The sequence below is a fragment of the Helicoverpa armigera genome, chromosome 23, assembly GCF_030705265.1.
Source record: "Helicoverpa armigera isolate CAAS_96S chromosome 23, ASM3070526v1, whole genome shotgun sequence".
Lineage (NCBI taxonomy): Eukaryota > Metazoa > Arthropoda > Insecta > Lepidoptera > Noctuidae > Helicoverpa > Helicoverpa armigera.
The window spans coordinates 4727130-4744107 of NC_087142.1; the positions used below are offsets into that span (position 1 = coordinate 4727130).

The following is a 16978-nucleotide window of genomic DNA, read 5'->3' on the forward strand; positions in this document are numbered from 1 at the left end:
AATATTCCACATGAACAGTCGCTTTACAAAGCCTGTCTTATTTACCCAGTAGTGGGAGTGATTGAAATAGGTTCCTTAATTCACTTTTAACATGAAATTAAAATATTTTTGAAATCGGTCAAAGGAGACCGAGAAAAACTGATTCAAATGTTCTCCTCAGATAGTCACTTAACAAAGTCTTTGGCATTTGCCCAGTACTGGGAGTGGTCAAAGTAGGTTCTTTACTTCACTCTTAACATGAAATCAAAATATTTTTGAAATCAGTCCTTGGGGTCCGGAGAAAACCCGGTTCTAATATTCCACATGAACAGTCGCTTTACAAAGCCTGTCTTATTTACCCAGTAGTGGGAGTGATTGAAATAGGTTCCTTAATTCACTTTTAACATGAAATTAAAATATTTTTGAAATCGGTCAAAGGAGACCGAGAAAAACTGATTCAAATGTTCTCCTCAGATAGTCACTTAACAAAGTCTTTGGCATTTGCCCAGTACTGGGAGTGGTCAAAGTAGGTTCTTTACTTCACTCTTAACATGAAATCAAAATATTTTTGAAATCAGTCCTTGGGGTCCGGAGAAAACCCGGTTCTAATATTCCACATGAACAGTCGCTTTACAAAGCCTGTCTTATTTACCCAGTAGTGGGAGTGATTGAAATAGGTTCCTTAATTCACTTTTAACATGAAATTAAAATATTTTTGAAATCGGTCAAAGGAGACCCGAAAAAACTGATTCAAATGTTCTCCTCAGATAGTCACTTAACAAAGTCTTTGGCATTTGCCCAGTACTGGGAGTGGTCAAAGTAGGTTCTTTACTTCACTCTTAACATGAAATCAAAATATTTTTGAAATCAGTCCTTGGGGTCCGGAGAAAACCCGGTTCTAATATTCCACATGAACAGTCGCTTTACAAAGCCTGTCTTATTTACCCAGTAGTGGGAGTGATTGAAATAGGTTCCTTTATTCACTTTTAACATGAAATTAAAATATTTTTGAAATCGGTCAAAGGAGACCCGAGAAAAAAACTGATTCAAATGTTCTCCTCAGATAGTCACTTAACAAAGCCTTTGGCATTTGCCCAGTAGTGGCAGTGGTCAAAGTAGGTTCTTTACTTCACTCTTAACATGAAATCAAAATATTTTTGAAATCAGTCCTTGGGGTCCGGAGAAACCCGGTTCTAATATTCCACATGAACAGTCGCTTTACAAAGCCTGTCTTATTTACCCAGTAGTGGGAGTGATTGAAATAGGTTCCTTAATTCACTTTTAACATGAAATTAAAATATTTTTGAAATCGGTCAAAGGAGACCCGAGAAAAAAACTGATTCAAATGTTCTCCTCAGATAGTCACTTAACAAAGTCTTTGGCATTTGCCCAGTACTGGGAGTGGTCAAAGTAGGTTCTTTACTTCACTCTTAACATGAAATCAAAATATTTTTGAAATCAGTCCTTGGGGTCCGGAGAAAACCCGGTTCTAATATTCCACATGAACAGTCGCTTTACAAAGCCTGTCTTATTTACCCAGTAGTGGGAGTGATTGAAATAGTTTCCTTAATTCACTTTTAACATGAAATTAAAATATTTTTGAAATCGGTCAAAGGAGACCGAGAAAAAACTGATTCAAATGTTCTCCTCAGATAGTCACTTAACAAAGTCTTTGGCATTTGCCCAGTACTGGGAGTGGTCAAAGTAGGTTCTTTACTTCACTCTTAACATGAAATCAAAATATTTTTGAAATCAGTCCTTGGGGTCCGGAGAAACCCGGTTCTAATATTCCACATGAACAGTCGCTTTACAAAGCCTGTCTTATTTACCCAGTAGTGGGAGTGATTGAAATAGGTTCCTTAATTCACTTTTAACATGAAATTAAAATATTTTTGAAATCAGTCCTTGGGGTCCGGAGAAAACCCGGTTCTAATATTCCACATGAACAGTCTCTTTACAAAGCCTGTCTTATTTACCCAGTAGTGGGAGTGATTGAAATAGGTTCCTTAATTCACTTTTAACATGAAATTAAAATATTTTTGAAATCGGTCAAAGGAGACCCGAGAAAAAAACTGATTCAAATGTTCTCCTCAGATAGTCACTTAACAAAGTCTTTGGCATTTGCCCAGTACTGGGAGTGGTCAAAGTAGGTTCTTTACTTCACTCTTAACATGAAATCAAAATATTTTTGAAATCAGTCCTTGGGGTCCGGAGAAAACCCGGTTCTAATATTCCACATGAACAGTCGCTTTACAAAGCCTGTCTTATTTACCCAGTAGTGGGAGTGATTGAAATAGGTTCCTTTATTCACTTTTAACATGAAATTAAAATATTTTTGAAATCGGTCAAAGGAGACCGAGAAAAACTGATTCAAATGTTCTCCTCAGATAGTCACTTAACAAAGTCTTTGGCATTTGCCCAGTACTGGGAGTGGTCAAAGTAGGTTCTTTACTTCACTCTTAACATGAAATCAAAATATTTTTGAAATCAGTCCTTGGGGTCGGAGAAAACCCGGTTCTAATATTCCACATGAACAGTCGCTTTACAAAGCCTGTCTTATTTACCCAGTAGTGGGAGTGATTGAAATAGGTTCCTTAATTCACTTTTAACATGAAATTAAAATATTTTTGAAATCGGTCAAAGGAGACCCGAGAAAAAAACTGATTCAAATGTTCTCCTCAGATAGTCACTTAACAAAGTCTTTGGCATTTGCCCAGTACTGGGAGTGGTCAAAGTAGGTTCTTTACTTCACTCTTAACATGAAATCAAAATATTTTTGAAATCAGTCCTTGGGGTCCGGAGAAACCCGGTTCTAATATTCCACATGAACAGTCGCTTTACAAAGCCTGTCTTATTTACCCAGTAGTGGGAGTGATTGAAATAGGTTCCTTAATTCACTTTTAACATGAAATTAAAATATTTTTGAAATCAGTCAAAGGAGACCGAGAAAAACTGATTCAAATGTTCTCCTCAGATAGTCACTTAACAAAGCCTTTGGCATTTGCCCAGTAGTGGCAGTGGTCAAAGTAGGTTCTTTACTTCACTCTTAACATGAAATCAAAATATTTTTGAAATCAGTCCTTGGGGTCCGGAGAAAACCCGGTTCTAATATTCCACATGAACAGTCGCTTTACAAAGCCTGTCTTATTTACCCAGTAGTGGGAGTGATTGAAATAGGTTCCTTAATTCACTTTAACATGAAATTAAAATATTTTTGAAATCGGTCAAAGGAGACCCGAGAAAAAAAACCGATTCAAATGTTCTCCTCAGATAGTCACTTAACAAAGTCTTTGGCATTTGCCCAGTACTGGGAGTGGTCAAAGTAGGTTCTTTACTTCACTCTTAACATGAAATCAAAATATTTTTGAAATCAGTCCTTGGGGTCCGGAGAAACCCGGTTCTAATATTCCACATGAACAGTCGCTTTACAAAGCCTGTCTTATTTACCCAGTAGTGGGAGTGATTGAAATAGTTTCCTTAATTCACTTTTAACATGAAATTAAAATATTTTTGAAATCGGTCAAAGGAGACCCGAGAAAAAAACTGATTCAAATGTTCTCCTCAGATAGTCACTTAACAAAGTCTTTGGCATTTGCCCAGTACTGGGAGTGGTCAAAGTAGGTTCTTTACTTCACTCTTAACATGAAATCAAAATATTTTTGAAATCAGTCCTTGGGGTCCGGAGAAAACCCGGTTCTAATATTCCACATGAACAGTCGCTTTACAAAGCCTGTCTTATTTACCCAGTAGTGGGAGTGATTGAAATAGGTTCCTTAATTCACTTTTAACATGAAATTAAAATATTTTTGAAATCGGTCAAAGGAGACCGAGAAAAAACTGATTCAAATGTTCTCCTCAGATAGTCACTTAACAAAGTCTTTGGCATTTGCCCAGTACTGGGAGTGGTCAAAGTAGGTTCTTTACTTCACTCTTAACATGAAATCAAAATATTTTTGAAATCAGTCCTTGGGGTCCGGAGAAAACCCGGTTCTAATATTCCACATGAACAGTCGCTTTACAAAGCCTGTCTTATTTACCCAGTAGTGGGAGTAATTGAAATAGGTTCCTTAATTCACTTTTAACATGAAATTAAAATATTTTTGAAATCGGTCAAAGGAGACCCGAGAAAAAAAACCGATTCAAATGTTCTCCTCAGATAGTCACTTAACAAAGTCTTTGGCATTTGCCCAGTACTGGGAGTGGTCAAAGTAGGTTCTTTACTTCACTCTTAACATGAAATCAAAATATTTTTGAAATCAGTCCTTGGGGTCCGGAGAAAACCCGGTTCTAATATTCCACATGAACAGTCGCTTTACAAAGCCTGTCTTATTTACCCAGTAGTGGGAGTGATTGAAATAGGTTCCTTTATTCACTTTTAACATGAAATTAAAATATTTTTGAAATCGGTCAAAGGAGACCCGAGAAAAAAACTGATTCAAATGTTCTCCTCAGATAGTCACTTAACAAAGTCTTTGGCATTTGCCCAGTACTGGGAGTGGTCAAAGTAGGTTCTTTACTTCACTCTTAACATGAAATCAAAATATTTTTGAAATCAGTCCTTGGGGTCCGGAGAAAACCCGGTTCTAATATTCCACATGAACAGTCGCTTTACAAAGCCTGTCTTATTTACCCAGTAGTGGGAGTGATTGAAATAGGTTCCTTAATTCACTTTTAACATGAAATTAAAATATTTTTGAAATCGGTCAAAGGAGACCCGAGAAAAAAACTGATTCAAATGTTCTCCTCAGATAGTCACTTAACAAAGTCTTTGGCATTTGCCCAGTACTGGGAGTGGTCAAAGTAGGTTCTTTACTTCACTCTTAACATGAAATCAAAATATTTTTGAAATCAGTCCTTGGGGTCCGGAGAAAACCCGGTTCTAATATTCCACATGAACAGTCGCTTTACAAAGCCTGTCTTATTTACCCAGTAGTGGGAGTGATTGAAATAGGTTCCTTAATTCACTTTTAACATGAAATTAAAATATTTTTGAAATCGGTCAAAGGAGACCCGAGAAAAAAACTGATTCAAATGTTCTCCTCAGATAGTCACTTAACAAAGTCTTTGGCATTTGCCCAGTACTGGGAGTGGTCAAAGTAGGTTCTTTACTTCACTCTTAACATGAAATCAAAATATTTTTGAAATCAGTCCTTGGGGTCCGGAGAAAACCCGGTTCTAATATTCCACATGAACAGTCGCTTTACAAAGCCTGTCTTATTTACCCAGTAGTGGGAGTGATTGAAATAGGTTCCTTAATTCACTTTTAACATGAAATTAAAATATTTTTGAAATCGGTCAAAGGAGACCGAGAAAAAACTGATTCAAATGTTCTCCTCAGATAGTCACTTAACAAAGTCTTTGGCATTTGCCCAGTACTGGGAGTGGTCAAAGTAGGTTCTTTACTTCACTCTTAACATGAAATCAAAATATTTTTGAAATCAGTCCTTGGGGTCCGGAGAAAACCCGGTTCTAATATTCCACATGAACAGTCGCTTTACAAAGCCTGTCTTATTTACCCAGTAGTGGGAGTGATTGAAATAGGTTCCTTTATTCACTTTTAACATGAAATTAAAATATTTTTGAAATCGGTCAAAGGAGACCGAGAAAAAACTGATTCAAATGTTCTCCTCAGATAGTCACTTAACAAAGTCTTTGGCATTTGCCCAGTACTGGGAGTGGTCAAAGTAGGTTCTTTACTTCACTCTTAACATGAAATCAAAATATTTTTGAAATCAGTCCTTGGGGTCCGGAGAAACCCGGTTCTAATATTCCACATGAACAGTCGCTTTACAAAGCCTGTCTTATTTACCCAGTAGTGGGAGTGATTGAAATAGGTTCCTTTATTCACTTTTAACATGAAATTAAAATATTTTTGAAATCGGTCAAAGGAGACCCGAGAAAAAAACTGATTCAAATGTTCTCCTCAGATAGTCACTTAACAAAGCCTTTGGCATTTGCCCAGTAGTGGCAGTGGTCAAAGTAGGTTCTTTACTTCACTCTTAACATGAAATCAAAATATTTTTGAAATCAGTCCTTGGGGTCCGGAGAAAACCCGGTTCTAATATTCCACATGAACAGTCGCTTTACAAAGCCTGTCTTATTTACCCAGTAGTGGGAGTGATTGAAGTAGGTTCCTTACTTCACTTTTAACATGAAATTAAAATATTTTTGAAATCGGTCAAAGGAGACCCGAGAAAAAAACCGATTCAAATGTTCTCCTCAGATAGTCACTTAACAAAGTCTATGGCATTTGCCCAGTAGTGTGAGTGGTCAAAGTAGGTTCTTTACTTCACTCTTAACATGAAATCAAAATATTTTTGAAATCAGTCCTTGGGGTCCGGAGAAAACCCGGTTCTAATATTCCACATGAACAGTCGCTTTACAAAGCCTGTCTTATTTACCCAGTAGTGGGAGTGATTGAAATAGGTTCCTTAATTCACTTTTAACGTGAAATTAAAATATTTTTGAAATCGGTCAAAGGAGACCCGAGAAAAAAAACCGATTCAAATGTTCTCCTCAGATAGTCACTTAACAAAGTCTTTGGCATTTGCCCAGTACTGGGAGTGGTCAAAGTAGGTTCTTTACTTCACTCTTAACATGAAATCAAAATATTTTTGAAATCAGTCCTTGGGGTCCGGAGAAAACCCGGTTCTAATATTCCACATGAACAGTCGCTTTACAAAGCCTGACTTATTTGCCCAGGAGTGGGAGTGATTGAAGTAGGTTCCTTACTTCACTTTTAACATGAAATTAAAATATTTTTGAAATCGGTCCCAGGGGTCCCGAGAAAAACCGTTTCAAATGTTCTCCTTAGATAGTCACTTAACAAAGTCTTTGGCATTTGCCCAGTAGTGGGAGTGGTCAAAGTAGGTTCTTTTGCTTCACTCTTAACATGAAATTAAAATATTTTTGAAATCGGTCCCTGGGGTCCGGGTGAAAAACCGGTTCAAATATTCTCCATGAAGAGTCACTTTACAAGGCCTGAGCCATTTGCCTAGTAGTGGGAGTGATTGAAATAGGTTCTTTACTTCACACATGAAATTAAAATATTTTTGAAATCGGTCCCAGGGGTCCCGAGGAAAACCGGTTTAAATGTTCCACATGAACAGTCTGTTTACAAAGCCTATGCCATTTGCCCAGTAGTGGGAGTGGTTGGAATAGGTTCTTTAATTCACTCTTAACAAGAAATCAAAATATTTTTGAAATCGGTCCTAGGGTCCTGAGAAATTAATCTGATAAGACTTTTCTGCCAAATAAGTCTTACTCATATGTACGTATATAGTCAATCTCAATGCTCAGGATCTCGCTGTCAGGATTCAGTACTGGAAAATGTTGGAAATTTTTTTACTGTGATTTTCAAATAAATTCTAAAAGCGTTGGATTCTAATAAGAACTGGGAATGATTTTATGAAAAAGGCAATTACCGCAATATTTTGAATTTACGGTTTAAATCTACAAGGCGCCTGCGCTATGAGCTATCTTCTAGAAAAATCTTATCAAGACGAATAAAATAAGCTCGAACACGAGGTAGTTAGTAGATATCGTTGAGGAGTTCCCACGTCTCTCTGTCGGCTCCATTGTCAGGTCAGATTTTAAAACCTTTACAGTTTTGTGGTGTCTGAGACATATACCCGAATAACAAGGTTTTACTCGATATGTGTCTACAATTTTCGAGAGTCGCTTCCGATTTTTAGAAATTCCATCACCAGACCCTGGGCCGGATGACAAAGGAACCATTGAGGAAGTAAGCCCTTTCAAACAATTAAATAATTGTTGAAATCGTTTGGTAAACGACGGAGTTATGCACGTACAAACATAAAAAAAATGCAAATGAATTAAGAACCTCCTCCATTTTTGGAAGTCGGTTAAAAAAAAAGTTGTCGTGTACAATACCTCGTATTTGTCAATGAATATAATTCATTTCAATTAAGGTAATAAAAGTGGAATAGTTAAGAGTTCGTAAGCTTATTTTATGTAATATTGAATAAGAGTCAAACCAGTTTTCTCAGGACTCCGGGATAGATTTCGAAATGCTTTGGTCTGGGACCTAATATAAGCCTATGGAACCTAATACACTATGCAGTTACTGTGGGCAACACTTGAGCCCAACTTCCATACAAAGAATAGCATTGTCCTTTAAAGTGTGTGCAATATTTTTATTTTGCCCAGTCCCTAATTTTAATAACATGATATGAAAGTCTTAATTTCTCAATGTTACTCTTTTGACACCTCTAATTTGTATTCTTAAAAACCACGAATGCGATTTCCCGTTACAGGTGATGCCCTAGGCCTAACTCCAGCTGCAAACTGCTTCCTAGCCATCAAAGCTCTAGGTGGCGTAGTTAGCTGCCTCACCGACTGTCTGCTAGACATACAGATACTAGGCATGAACCAGTTCACGTCATACTCACCCCCCGACGTGCTAAACAAGACCTTATCGCAAGAGGTTAAGGTTGAAAATCGCTGGGAAGGCGGCAGTACCATGGTGTTAGATGCTATAACGTTGAGGAATCTAAGGATTGTGCAGGATGAAGGGTGCTTGTATGATCGATTGAATTTCTGTTCTACGCATATGGGGAAGAGGTTTGTAGTTTTCATTTTCTTTAACTAATTTGTTTGTTTTAACCCCCTAAAGTCTCAGAAACTACTGAAGTTTTTAACACTATAAAGTTACACTATTGCCGAGATAGGCGATTCCACATAATGAAAATCTCGTGAAGAAAAGTGAGATGAGATAAAGAAATATAATAAGTAGTTCGGTGCTGACATATACTAAAATATGTTTTTTTTGTCCAAAACCATAATATTTTAAACTTTATTTTTTTTTATGTTTTCGAAGTTTTTCATTTATATATGCTTTCAGATTACTGTACCAATGGGTCTGTGCACCGAGTTGCAATCTATCCGTGATAAAGGAAAGACAAGAAGCTGTGAAGGCGTTGTTTGAAAACCAAGAACTATGTCAAGATGCTAAGAGCATTCTTACTACTTTACCCGATTTGAAAGGCTATTAGCTAAGTGAGTATAACTGTATATAAATCTAATTTTGTATGTTATGAAACTCAAATTTAAAAACGTTTGTGGGCTCGTCAATCCGATATAGTTGGAAATTCACATTCATCAAATTCAGGTAGATAAAATAAAAAAAATAAAAAATAAAATGTCATTTATTTCAGGCAAATTCACCCATATCAGAAATTCACACAAACAATATTAATAATTAACTTATACATACAATCAAACAATATTAATAAATCAATTATACATCACAATTACAAAATTAAAATAAAATGAAATAAAATGAAATAAAATACAATAAAATAAAATGAAATAAAATTAAAGTTTTCTGTTTGGCATTCGCACAGTTACATGCCTGTCAGAACAGTGTTTTATGAAAGGGCAGTCTAGCCTATCCCCGATCATCGCCAAAATAGTGTTGGCACTGGCCCGCACTCTGCGCACTAGGGATGCCGCGCGTTTGCGCATAGTAGCTTGAAAGCCATCGGTGCGCGATTCTGTGAACATACCCGAGGCGCTACAGTATCGGGGCAATCCCACAACTGCCCTGAATGCATTATTGTATTGGACGCGGATGGCACTGTAGTCTCTGCTAGTATAGTGCGCCCACAGACTGCACGTGTACAGCGAAGTACAGTACGCTCTGAAGAGTGTCACTTTGACCTCGCGTGAGCACCTCGCAAATCTGCGAGCGACCATATTCGCTTTAACAGACAATGCCCTCCGCTCCTTTCCATGTCAGCATGATCTCCAAGACTAACAGTTACGATATGCCCAAGGTATTTAAACTGTTTAACTCGTTCCAGAGCAACACCGCTAAGTTTCACAGGAGGTATGTTTACTGGGCATCTCGCACCCGCTGTCTCAAAGATCATATACTGACTTTTTTTAACATTGTACATTAAACCATGACCACAGGCATATTCCTCACAAGTCTGTATTAACTTTTTCAGTCCACAGATTGATGCACTCAGCAGCACCATGTCGTCCGCATAACTGAGATTATTTACACAAACACCATCAATGTGACAACCAACATGTTGACTACTGAGTGCAACAATCAGACCGTTAATGTACACATTAAATAGGGTCGGAGATGTTAAGCCACCTTGCCTGACGCCGCACTCAAGCTGGTACGAATCCGACATTACCCCCGCCCATCTGACATTATTGGTCTGCTGAGCATACCAGTATTGGAACACGCTGACGAGTTCTAGTGGCACATTTATGCTTTTCAGCTTATCCCACAGCAACCTATACTCCACACGGTCAAATGCCTTTGACAGGTCGAGGAAGCACGCGTACACTGGGGTTTTACGATTTGTATAGTACTTGACAGTCTGCTTAAGACACAGTATGGCACTTTCAGTTGATAGGCGAGGGCGAAACCCAAACTGGTTATCATGTATTACCACGAATTTATTCAACTGTGTGTTAAGCAAACTGTCAAACACTTTTGCTATCACGGTGGCAAGAGAAATAGGCCTATAGTTACTTTTGTCACTAAGGTCTCCCGTTTTATTTTTCACTATAGGCACCACCACAGTTTTCATAAAGTCCGCCGGTAGGTAAGAATGGCTCACACACAGCGAGTAGAACACAGCCAGAACCCTTGCGATGTGAGGCCCGGCATGTTTTAGATGTTCAACACTGAGTCCGTCATGTCCTGGGGACTTTCCTCCTGACATATCTCTAAGGGCCTGAACTACGTCTTTTGTTCTGAAATTCAAATTCAAATTCAAATTTATTTATTTTGCGAATATGGGTACATACATGTAGATCTTATTTCATTTTACAAAAAAAGAGCGTTGACCATATCCTACCAATATAAGGCTTGCAAAATTAAACTATTAAACAAAACAAAAACAGGAAAAGGAAATCATATAGTTCTAATTATTAATCTAATTCTATAATAATTTATCTTCTAAAAATTCTCTTACGCTATAATACGCCTTTGACAATAACAATGTTTTAACTTTCCTCTTAAACATGTTGATCTGTGAGGTTTCGAGAACAGATCTTGGCAAATGGTTATAGATCCGAGGTGCCATGCAAAAGATACTTTTATTGAGTAGCGCTGTTTTGTTTTGTGGTAGACTTATATGACAATTATGCCTTTTACTTTTTAATTTACTAAAATAGTGCATATTTTTCTTAACAAACATTACAACTTCAAGTATGTATATACAGGGTAGTGTAAGGATTCTATATTTTATAAAAAATGGTTTGCAGCTGTCCGTCTGCGCTATTTTCGCTATGGCTCGCACACACTTTTTCTGAGCTCTGAATACATTTTCGTTATCGGTAGAATTACCCCAAAAAATAACACAATACCTTAAAAGAGATGCAACATGGCCATGATAAGCAGTAAGAAGGGTTGACATGCTGGCTGTTCGTCTAAGCATAAACAATGCATATGAATAAGTGTTCAGTTTGGTGCAGAGTGATTCAAGATGCTGTTTATAATTTAATGTATTATCAATGTTTAAGCCTAAAAATTTTGCGACATCAACCTCTTGAACCTTGTGGTTTTGGTAAATTATGTTCATACCTGATATTTTATTCAGTCTACTTCTGAATGTCATTAAATTAGTTTTGCTTAGATTAATGTGTAGATTATTTGATGTCAGCCAGTTTATAACATTCTTCAGAGTAGAGTTTATTTCGGTTTCCATATCAGATTTGTTACTTCCTGTAAAAAGTATTGTGCTATCATCAGCAAACAGAACCGTATTATGTTTAGTAACTTTGGGCAGGTCATTGACGTATATGATAAACAAAAGGGGACCTAGCACGCTTCCCTGTGGAACGCCTGATCTAACTGTTCTACATGATGAAGAGTGACTTATTACTCGTTTAGCAATCGGGCATATTCTACTTATCTGAGTTATTTGACTTCGATTACTTAAATAAGATTTAATCAGGTCATACATGTTTCCTCTCACACCATAAGCGTATAATTTTTCTAGCAGTATCTCATGGTCGACATAGTCAAAAGCTTTTGTGAGATCCATGAATAGTGCACATGCTTGTTTAGATGTGTCCATGTTTGTTAATACAGTATTGAGAAAATTGTATATTGCCATGTCGATCGTTTTCTTCTTACGAAAACCAATCTGCTCATTACAAAATAAATTTTTGCTCTCGAAATAATTATTAATTCTATCATAGATAACCTTTTCAAAAATTTTTGAGATGATAGGCACAAGAGCTATCGGGCGATAGCAGCTCATGTCATTCCTATCATTTTTCTTAAACAAAGGTTTTATTAGTGTCAGTTTAAGTTTTTCTGGGAAAATACCGGTCGTGATACTTAAGTTGATTATGTAACTAAGAATATAGGACAGTTTAATGGCAACATGTTTTATAATTTTTGTTGATATATCATCATACCCAGTACTGTTAGTATTTTTTAAACTCATAATAATTTTATAAATATCTTCTGGGACAGTTGGGCTAACAAACATAGAGTTTTTTTCGTACGGAATATCACATTTGGTTCGATCGTGTGAGACATTGTTAGTTAGATCAATGAAAAAATTATTGAAATGGTCCGCAACCTGTTTGGGATCACTTATCACATTATCGTTTACAACAATTTGTTGTATTTGATTAGTTGGTACATTTGATTTATTGGCGTTTATTATCTTCCAAGTGGCTTGTGATTTATTAGTAGCATTATTAATATAGTAATCATTTCGAGACTTTTGAGTTAACCTAATGATCCGATTTAATCGCGCAGATAAGGCTAAGAATTTATTTTTATTTTCCTCCGTTGGTTTTCTATACTGCCATAACAGCTGTCGTTTGCGCTTACAGCATATTTTAAGACCTTTGGTGACCCATTGAGGCCGTTGTCTGTTAGTTATTTTAATGTTTACTATTGGAAAACAAAGATTATAAAAAAGAGTGAATAGTTCGTGAAATTCATTAAATGCTAGATTCGGATTCGTATGGCTATAAACATCGTTAAATTTAAGTGATTCCAAACATTCTTTAAATTTCTTAATGTTATCTGAAGAATAATCTCGTTTTGTATGTGCCATGATTTAAGAATAAAAGTGGGTTTGACTGGGCATTTAAGCAATTGAGCGGTGTGGTCTGACAATGCGAATTCGATTACTTTTGCTGTACATCCTCTAACATTAAACATGATGTTGTCAATGCATGTTCGACTTGATAAGCGCGTTGGTTCATTTATACTAAGTTTTAGGTTATAACTGTGAAGGATCTGTTTAAATTCAATCGCGTCAATTAAAATCGCCGCATATTATAATTCGTTTTTTACTGTAACAAAATCTATTTAAAAGGGTACTAAAGTTTGTGAAGAACTTATTTAAGTCTTCTAAATTGGATCTAGGTGGCCTATAGATGCATATTATATAAATTTTATGTTCAGTTACTTCGACGCCGGAGCATTCTATGATATTTTCTATAGAATATTTGCTAATTTCTTCAATTGGCGTACATGGAAGTGATTTTTTTACTAAAATACAAGAACCACCGCGACGATTTTTCCGGTAGAAACAAGACCCTAGCTTGTAGCCAGAGATGTTGAGAGTATTCTTATCAGTTAATATCATATTGTGTTCAGTGATACACATGAATACAAATGAATCCCCACTTTTTGAAACCCGGGAGGGTCAGCATTGTGCACTGTTGCCACCGGACCCAGCAATGACTTAACACTGAAATAGTCTTTAAAACATTCCCAATCTCCTTAGGGTCATTCACACCGTCAATGCTCACAGGAGGCCCTGACGTACACTTATGTTATTGGTACTCTTCCAGAAACCACGAAAGTCTCCTTTATTGTGTTTAACCACAAGCGCATCCATTTTTATTTGGTCCTGATGATTTTGGCACCATTTTAACCGCGATTTGAATATCCTTCTGCTCTCGGACATTTCGGAGTAAAGGATACCGGACTTAGGTTTTCCCGACATTACCCACACGAGGAACTTTGATCTAGCCGCCCTGTGAGCATCGCTGACATATTTGTTCCAACCCACTATGCGCGAGCCACACATCCTCTTCTTGCTACCTCCCCGACCTGCCAAGGTAGCCGCATCCCTAAGAGCTGTCACAATGTCGGTGTAAAGTTTATCCAAAACAAGCCTGTGGCCACGGTCACTACAACAACTGTCAGCACAACTCAAACACTCAGAGGGAAAGTCTATACATTTTAACCTATCATGACACTCTTTTGTGTATATTCTTATTTGATCATCATTCTTTACGCCCCATAACACATCTTTGTTAACATTGTCTATTCTAGGTGATATCTTAGGGTTTATTAAATGTAGGTTACATTTAATTATCAGTGGGAAATGATCAGACCACTTCGTGTCATACATTACGTTCACATCAATAACAGTCATCTTAGCCGCTTGAGTTGTAATACAGTGATCAGATAAGGATGCTTATGTTAAGGAAAGCTGCTAGGGAGAGTGGATAGGGGAGTACATAAAGGGTTATAAAGGTTTAAGGGTTAGGGAGTTTATTGGAAGAGTACATAAGGGTAGTACATGAGGTAGTATATAAAGGGAGTACATAAAGGAGTATGTAGGGGAAGCCACGGTGATTTCATCTCTATTTTATATAATCAATCAATTTAAAGTTTTCTGTTGTCTAGCTAATGAGCATAACTCAACCTTTTTTTTTAATAATATTTGTTATTATATTGTTAACAATATTTTGTATACTTTTCAGAGTACATGCATTAGGCAATCTGAAGCGTTCGAAACAGCATCCGGACGCTCGTGCCATATTCTACGAAGAGAAAACTTACTCTAAGCGGAAAGTTCTAGACTTTATATCCGTGCTGAATGGTTTCACGGCTGCCTTGAAACTCGTGGAATTGTTCTCTGATGCTGATGCTAAGCTCTTGAAGAGAATCATGCAGTTCCACCCGGATGGGAAGTACCCGGATTATAGGGAGACTTTGAAGTTTTTTAAGGTTGGTTATTCCTTCCATTATTATGAATGCAAAAGTACTCAATTCTTTATAATATATCTGTCTGATTATCTTTCTCGGCAAAACTAGAGGTCCTTTTTAAATGAGGAACTCGGATAGTCAAAGAAGCTATCGGAACTCGGTAGGTTGTAGATTGTAGAGCCTGAGAAAAGACGTACTTTATCCAACTGCGGGAAGTAGTTCCCTCAGGACGCCTTAGAAACCGTCGAAATTATCGTCTGTTAATCATATTTTAATTTCAGTTTAGAGGTTTATTTTTAGTTTACCTTGACAAATGTGACATTTCGTCCGTACGTACGTAAAATATTCTATTACTTACATGTTTCAGGAGGCTTTTAACCAAGAAGAAGCGCAAAAAGAAGGTCGCATACTTCCCGGGGAGGGAGTAGATCAGGAGTATGACAACACGCTGCAACTTATACAGGAGATCGAAGCAGAGTTAAAGGAGTATCTTACTGAACAAGAAAAGTATTTTAAATGCCGGGTGAGTGTGGGATTTTATTAAAAGACCACTCAAAAAGAGCCTCCACTGTTGTCAATTCGGATGTTAGTATTTTTTATTTTCTAAAGTCATATTTTACTATTTTATATTCTCACTAGATCTTGACTATTATCTTGACCGGAAAACAACTCTTAACTATACATTTTCACATTTAATTTTCAAAGTACCTAGTTTTGAGAAAAACTGATGCTGTCAGTGAACCGGTGCCTTTGTATTACTATTAATATCTGGAAATAATGATTGTAAAAGTAACTTTGTTTTGATAGTATAATAATTTTATACATCTTAGATGTGTTTTTTGTACTTCTTTTGTAAAGTCTGTCTACACCTCTGTATTCTGTTCTACTACGGGTCTGCTGGAAGAGATTTCATTAGAAATAAGCAGTATCTTTGTACTAATTTATGTTAACAAATACTTCTGTCATGTGCTTACTGTGTACATAAATGGTTAAATAAATAAACGATACTTCATATTTCAGCTGTCATATTTCGGAACAGACAAAAAGAGGTATCAGATAGAAGTTCCCGAGAAGGCGGCGGCTAAGGCGGGCGCCGATTACAACTTGGAAGGCGCCAGGAAAGGATTTAAAAGATTCTCTACTGCTGAGACGAAAGTAGGTTTATTTTTACATCTATATTCACATATAAAACAAAAAAAAATAGCCACTAAAAGTATAAATTGTTTTATATTGTCATAAAATGTCATTGAATGTCAGTTTCGTTGATTCCCTTAATATCTAGAACTACCTATTTCCCGCAGTTTTACCCTCAAGCTTCCCGATAGTGAAATTATTTTTCAAACCGGTTCTCTATTTTCGTTGCATCTGTGATCGCAAACAAGCTTTTTTTTTTCTTTTAATAATATCAGCGTAGATTTATTGGTCTCATGTGAAAGAATATTCCAGTGTTCTACAGATTTATATTTTTTTTTAGGACTTCCTAGCCCGCATGATAGCAGCCGAAGAACAGAAGACCAACGTGCTAAAAGACTTGAGCCGTCGAATATTCGAGAAGTTTTCTTCCCACTACAACCAATGGGAGACGGCTGTACAATGCTTGGCTACGCTGGATATCTTGTTGGCTTTCACCGAGTTCGCGAGGCAGCAGAGCGGGGATGTGTGTCTGCCTGAAGTTACTTATGATGATGAACAGGAGGTAGGATATTTTTTTTATTATAATAGTATTTTTTATGTGTAGAGTGCAGTATATAGTATTTTGTCACAAATTTCAAGTAGCTTTTTTTTTAACGACGTCAAAAATCTTCAAATGGCCTCTCCCGCTGTGGGTAAGCAGTGGTGAGGGAGTGTCAGACTTTTACTGACTAAACACCGTCGTGTTCCGTCGTAGGCCTTTTATGTACCAGGGCCGCGGTAACTCTTTCGAACAATCCCGCAGCCCCGGTAGGCCCTGGCCTTACTGGGAATTTCTAGTAGTTCAGACTAGATGTTATAGGTGAAAAATGTTGTTCCCGCTGTATGTCACGTGTCACGTGACGATAACTG

At 37.0% G+C, this 16978-nt stretch overlaps 1 protein-coding gene across 1 annotated transcript in view; it reads left to right on the forward strand.

Moving 5' to 3' along the window:
- The window catches only part of LOC110379891 (probable DNA mismatch repair protein Msh6), a 98997-nt gene that overhangs the window by 78589 nt on the left and 3430 nt on the right, over positions 1–16978 (forward strand). Inside the window, 6 exon segments of the mRNA XM_064040781.1 lie at positions 8256–8562; positions 8843–9001; positions 14710–14956; positions 15303–15458; positions 15956–16090; positions 16410–16631. Coding sequence (XP_063896851.1) covers positions 8256–8562; positions 8843–9001; positions 14710–14956; positions 15303–15458; positions 15956–16090; positions 16410–16631 — 1226 coding nt within the window.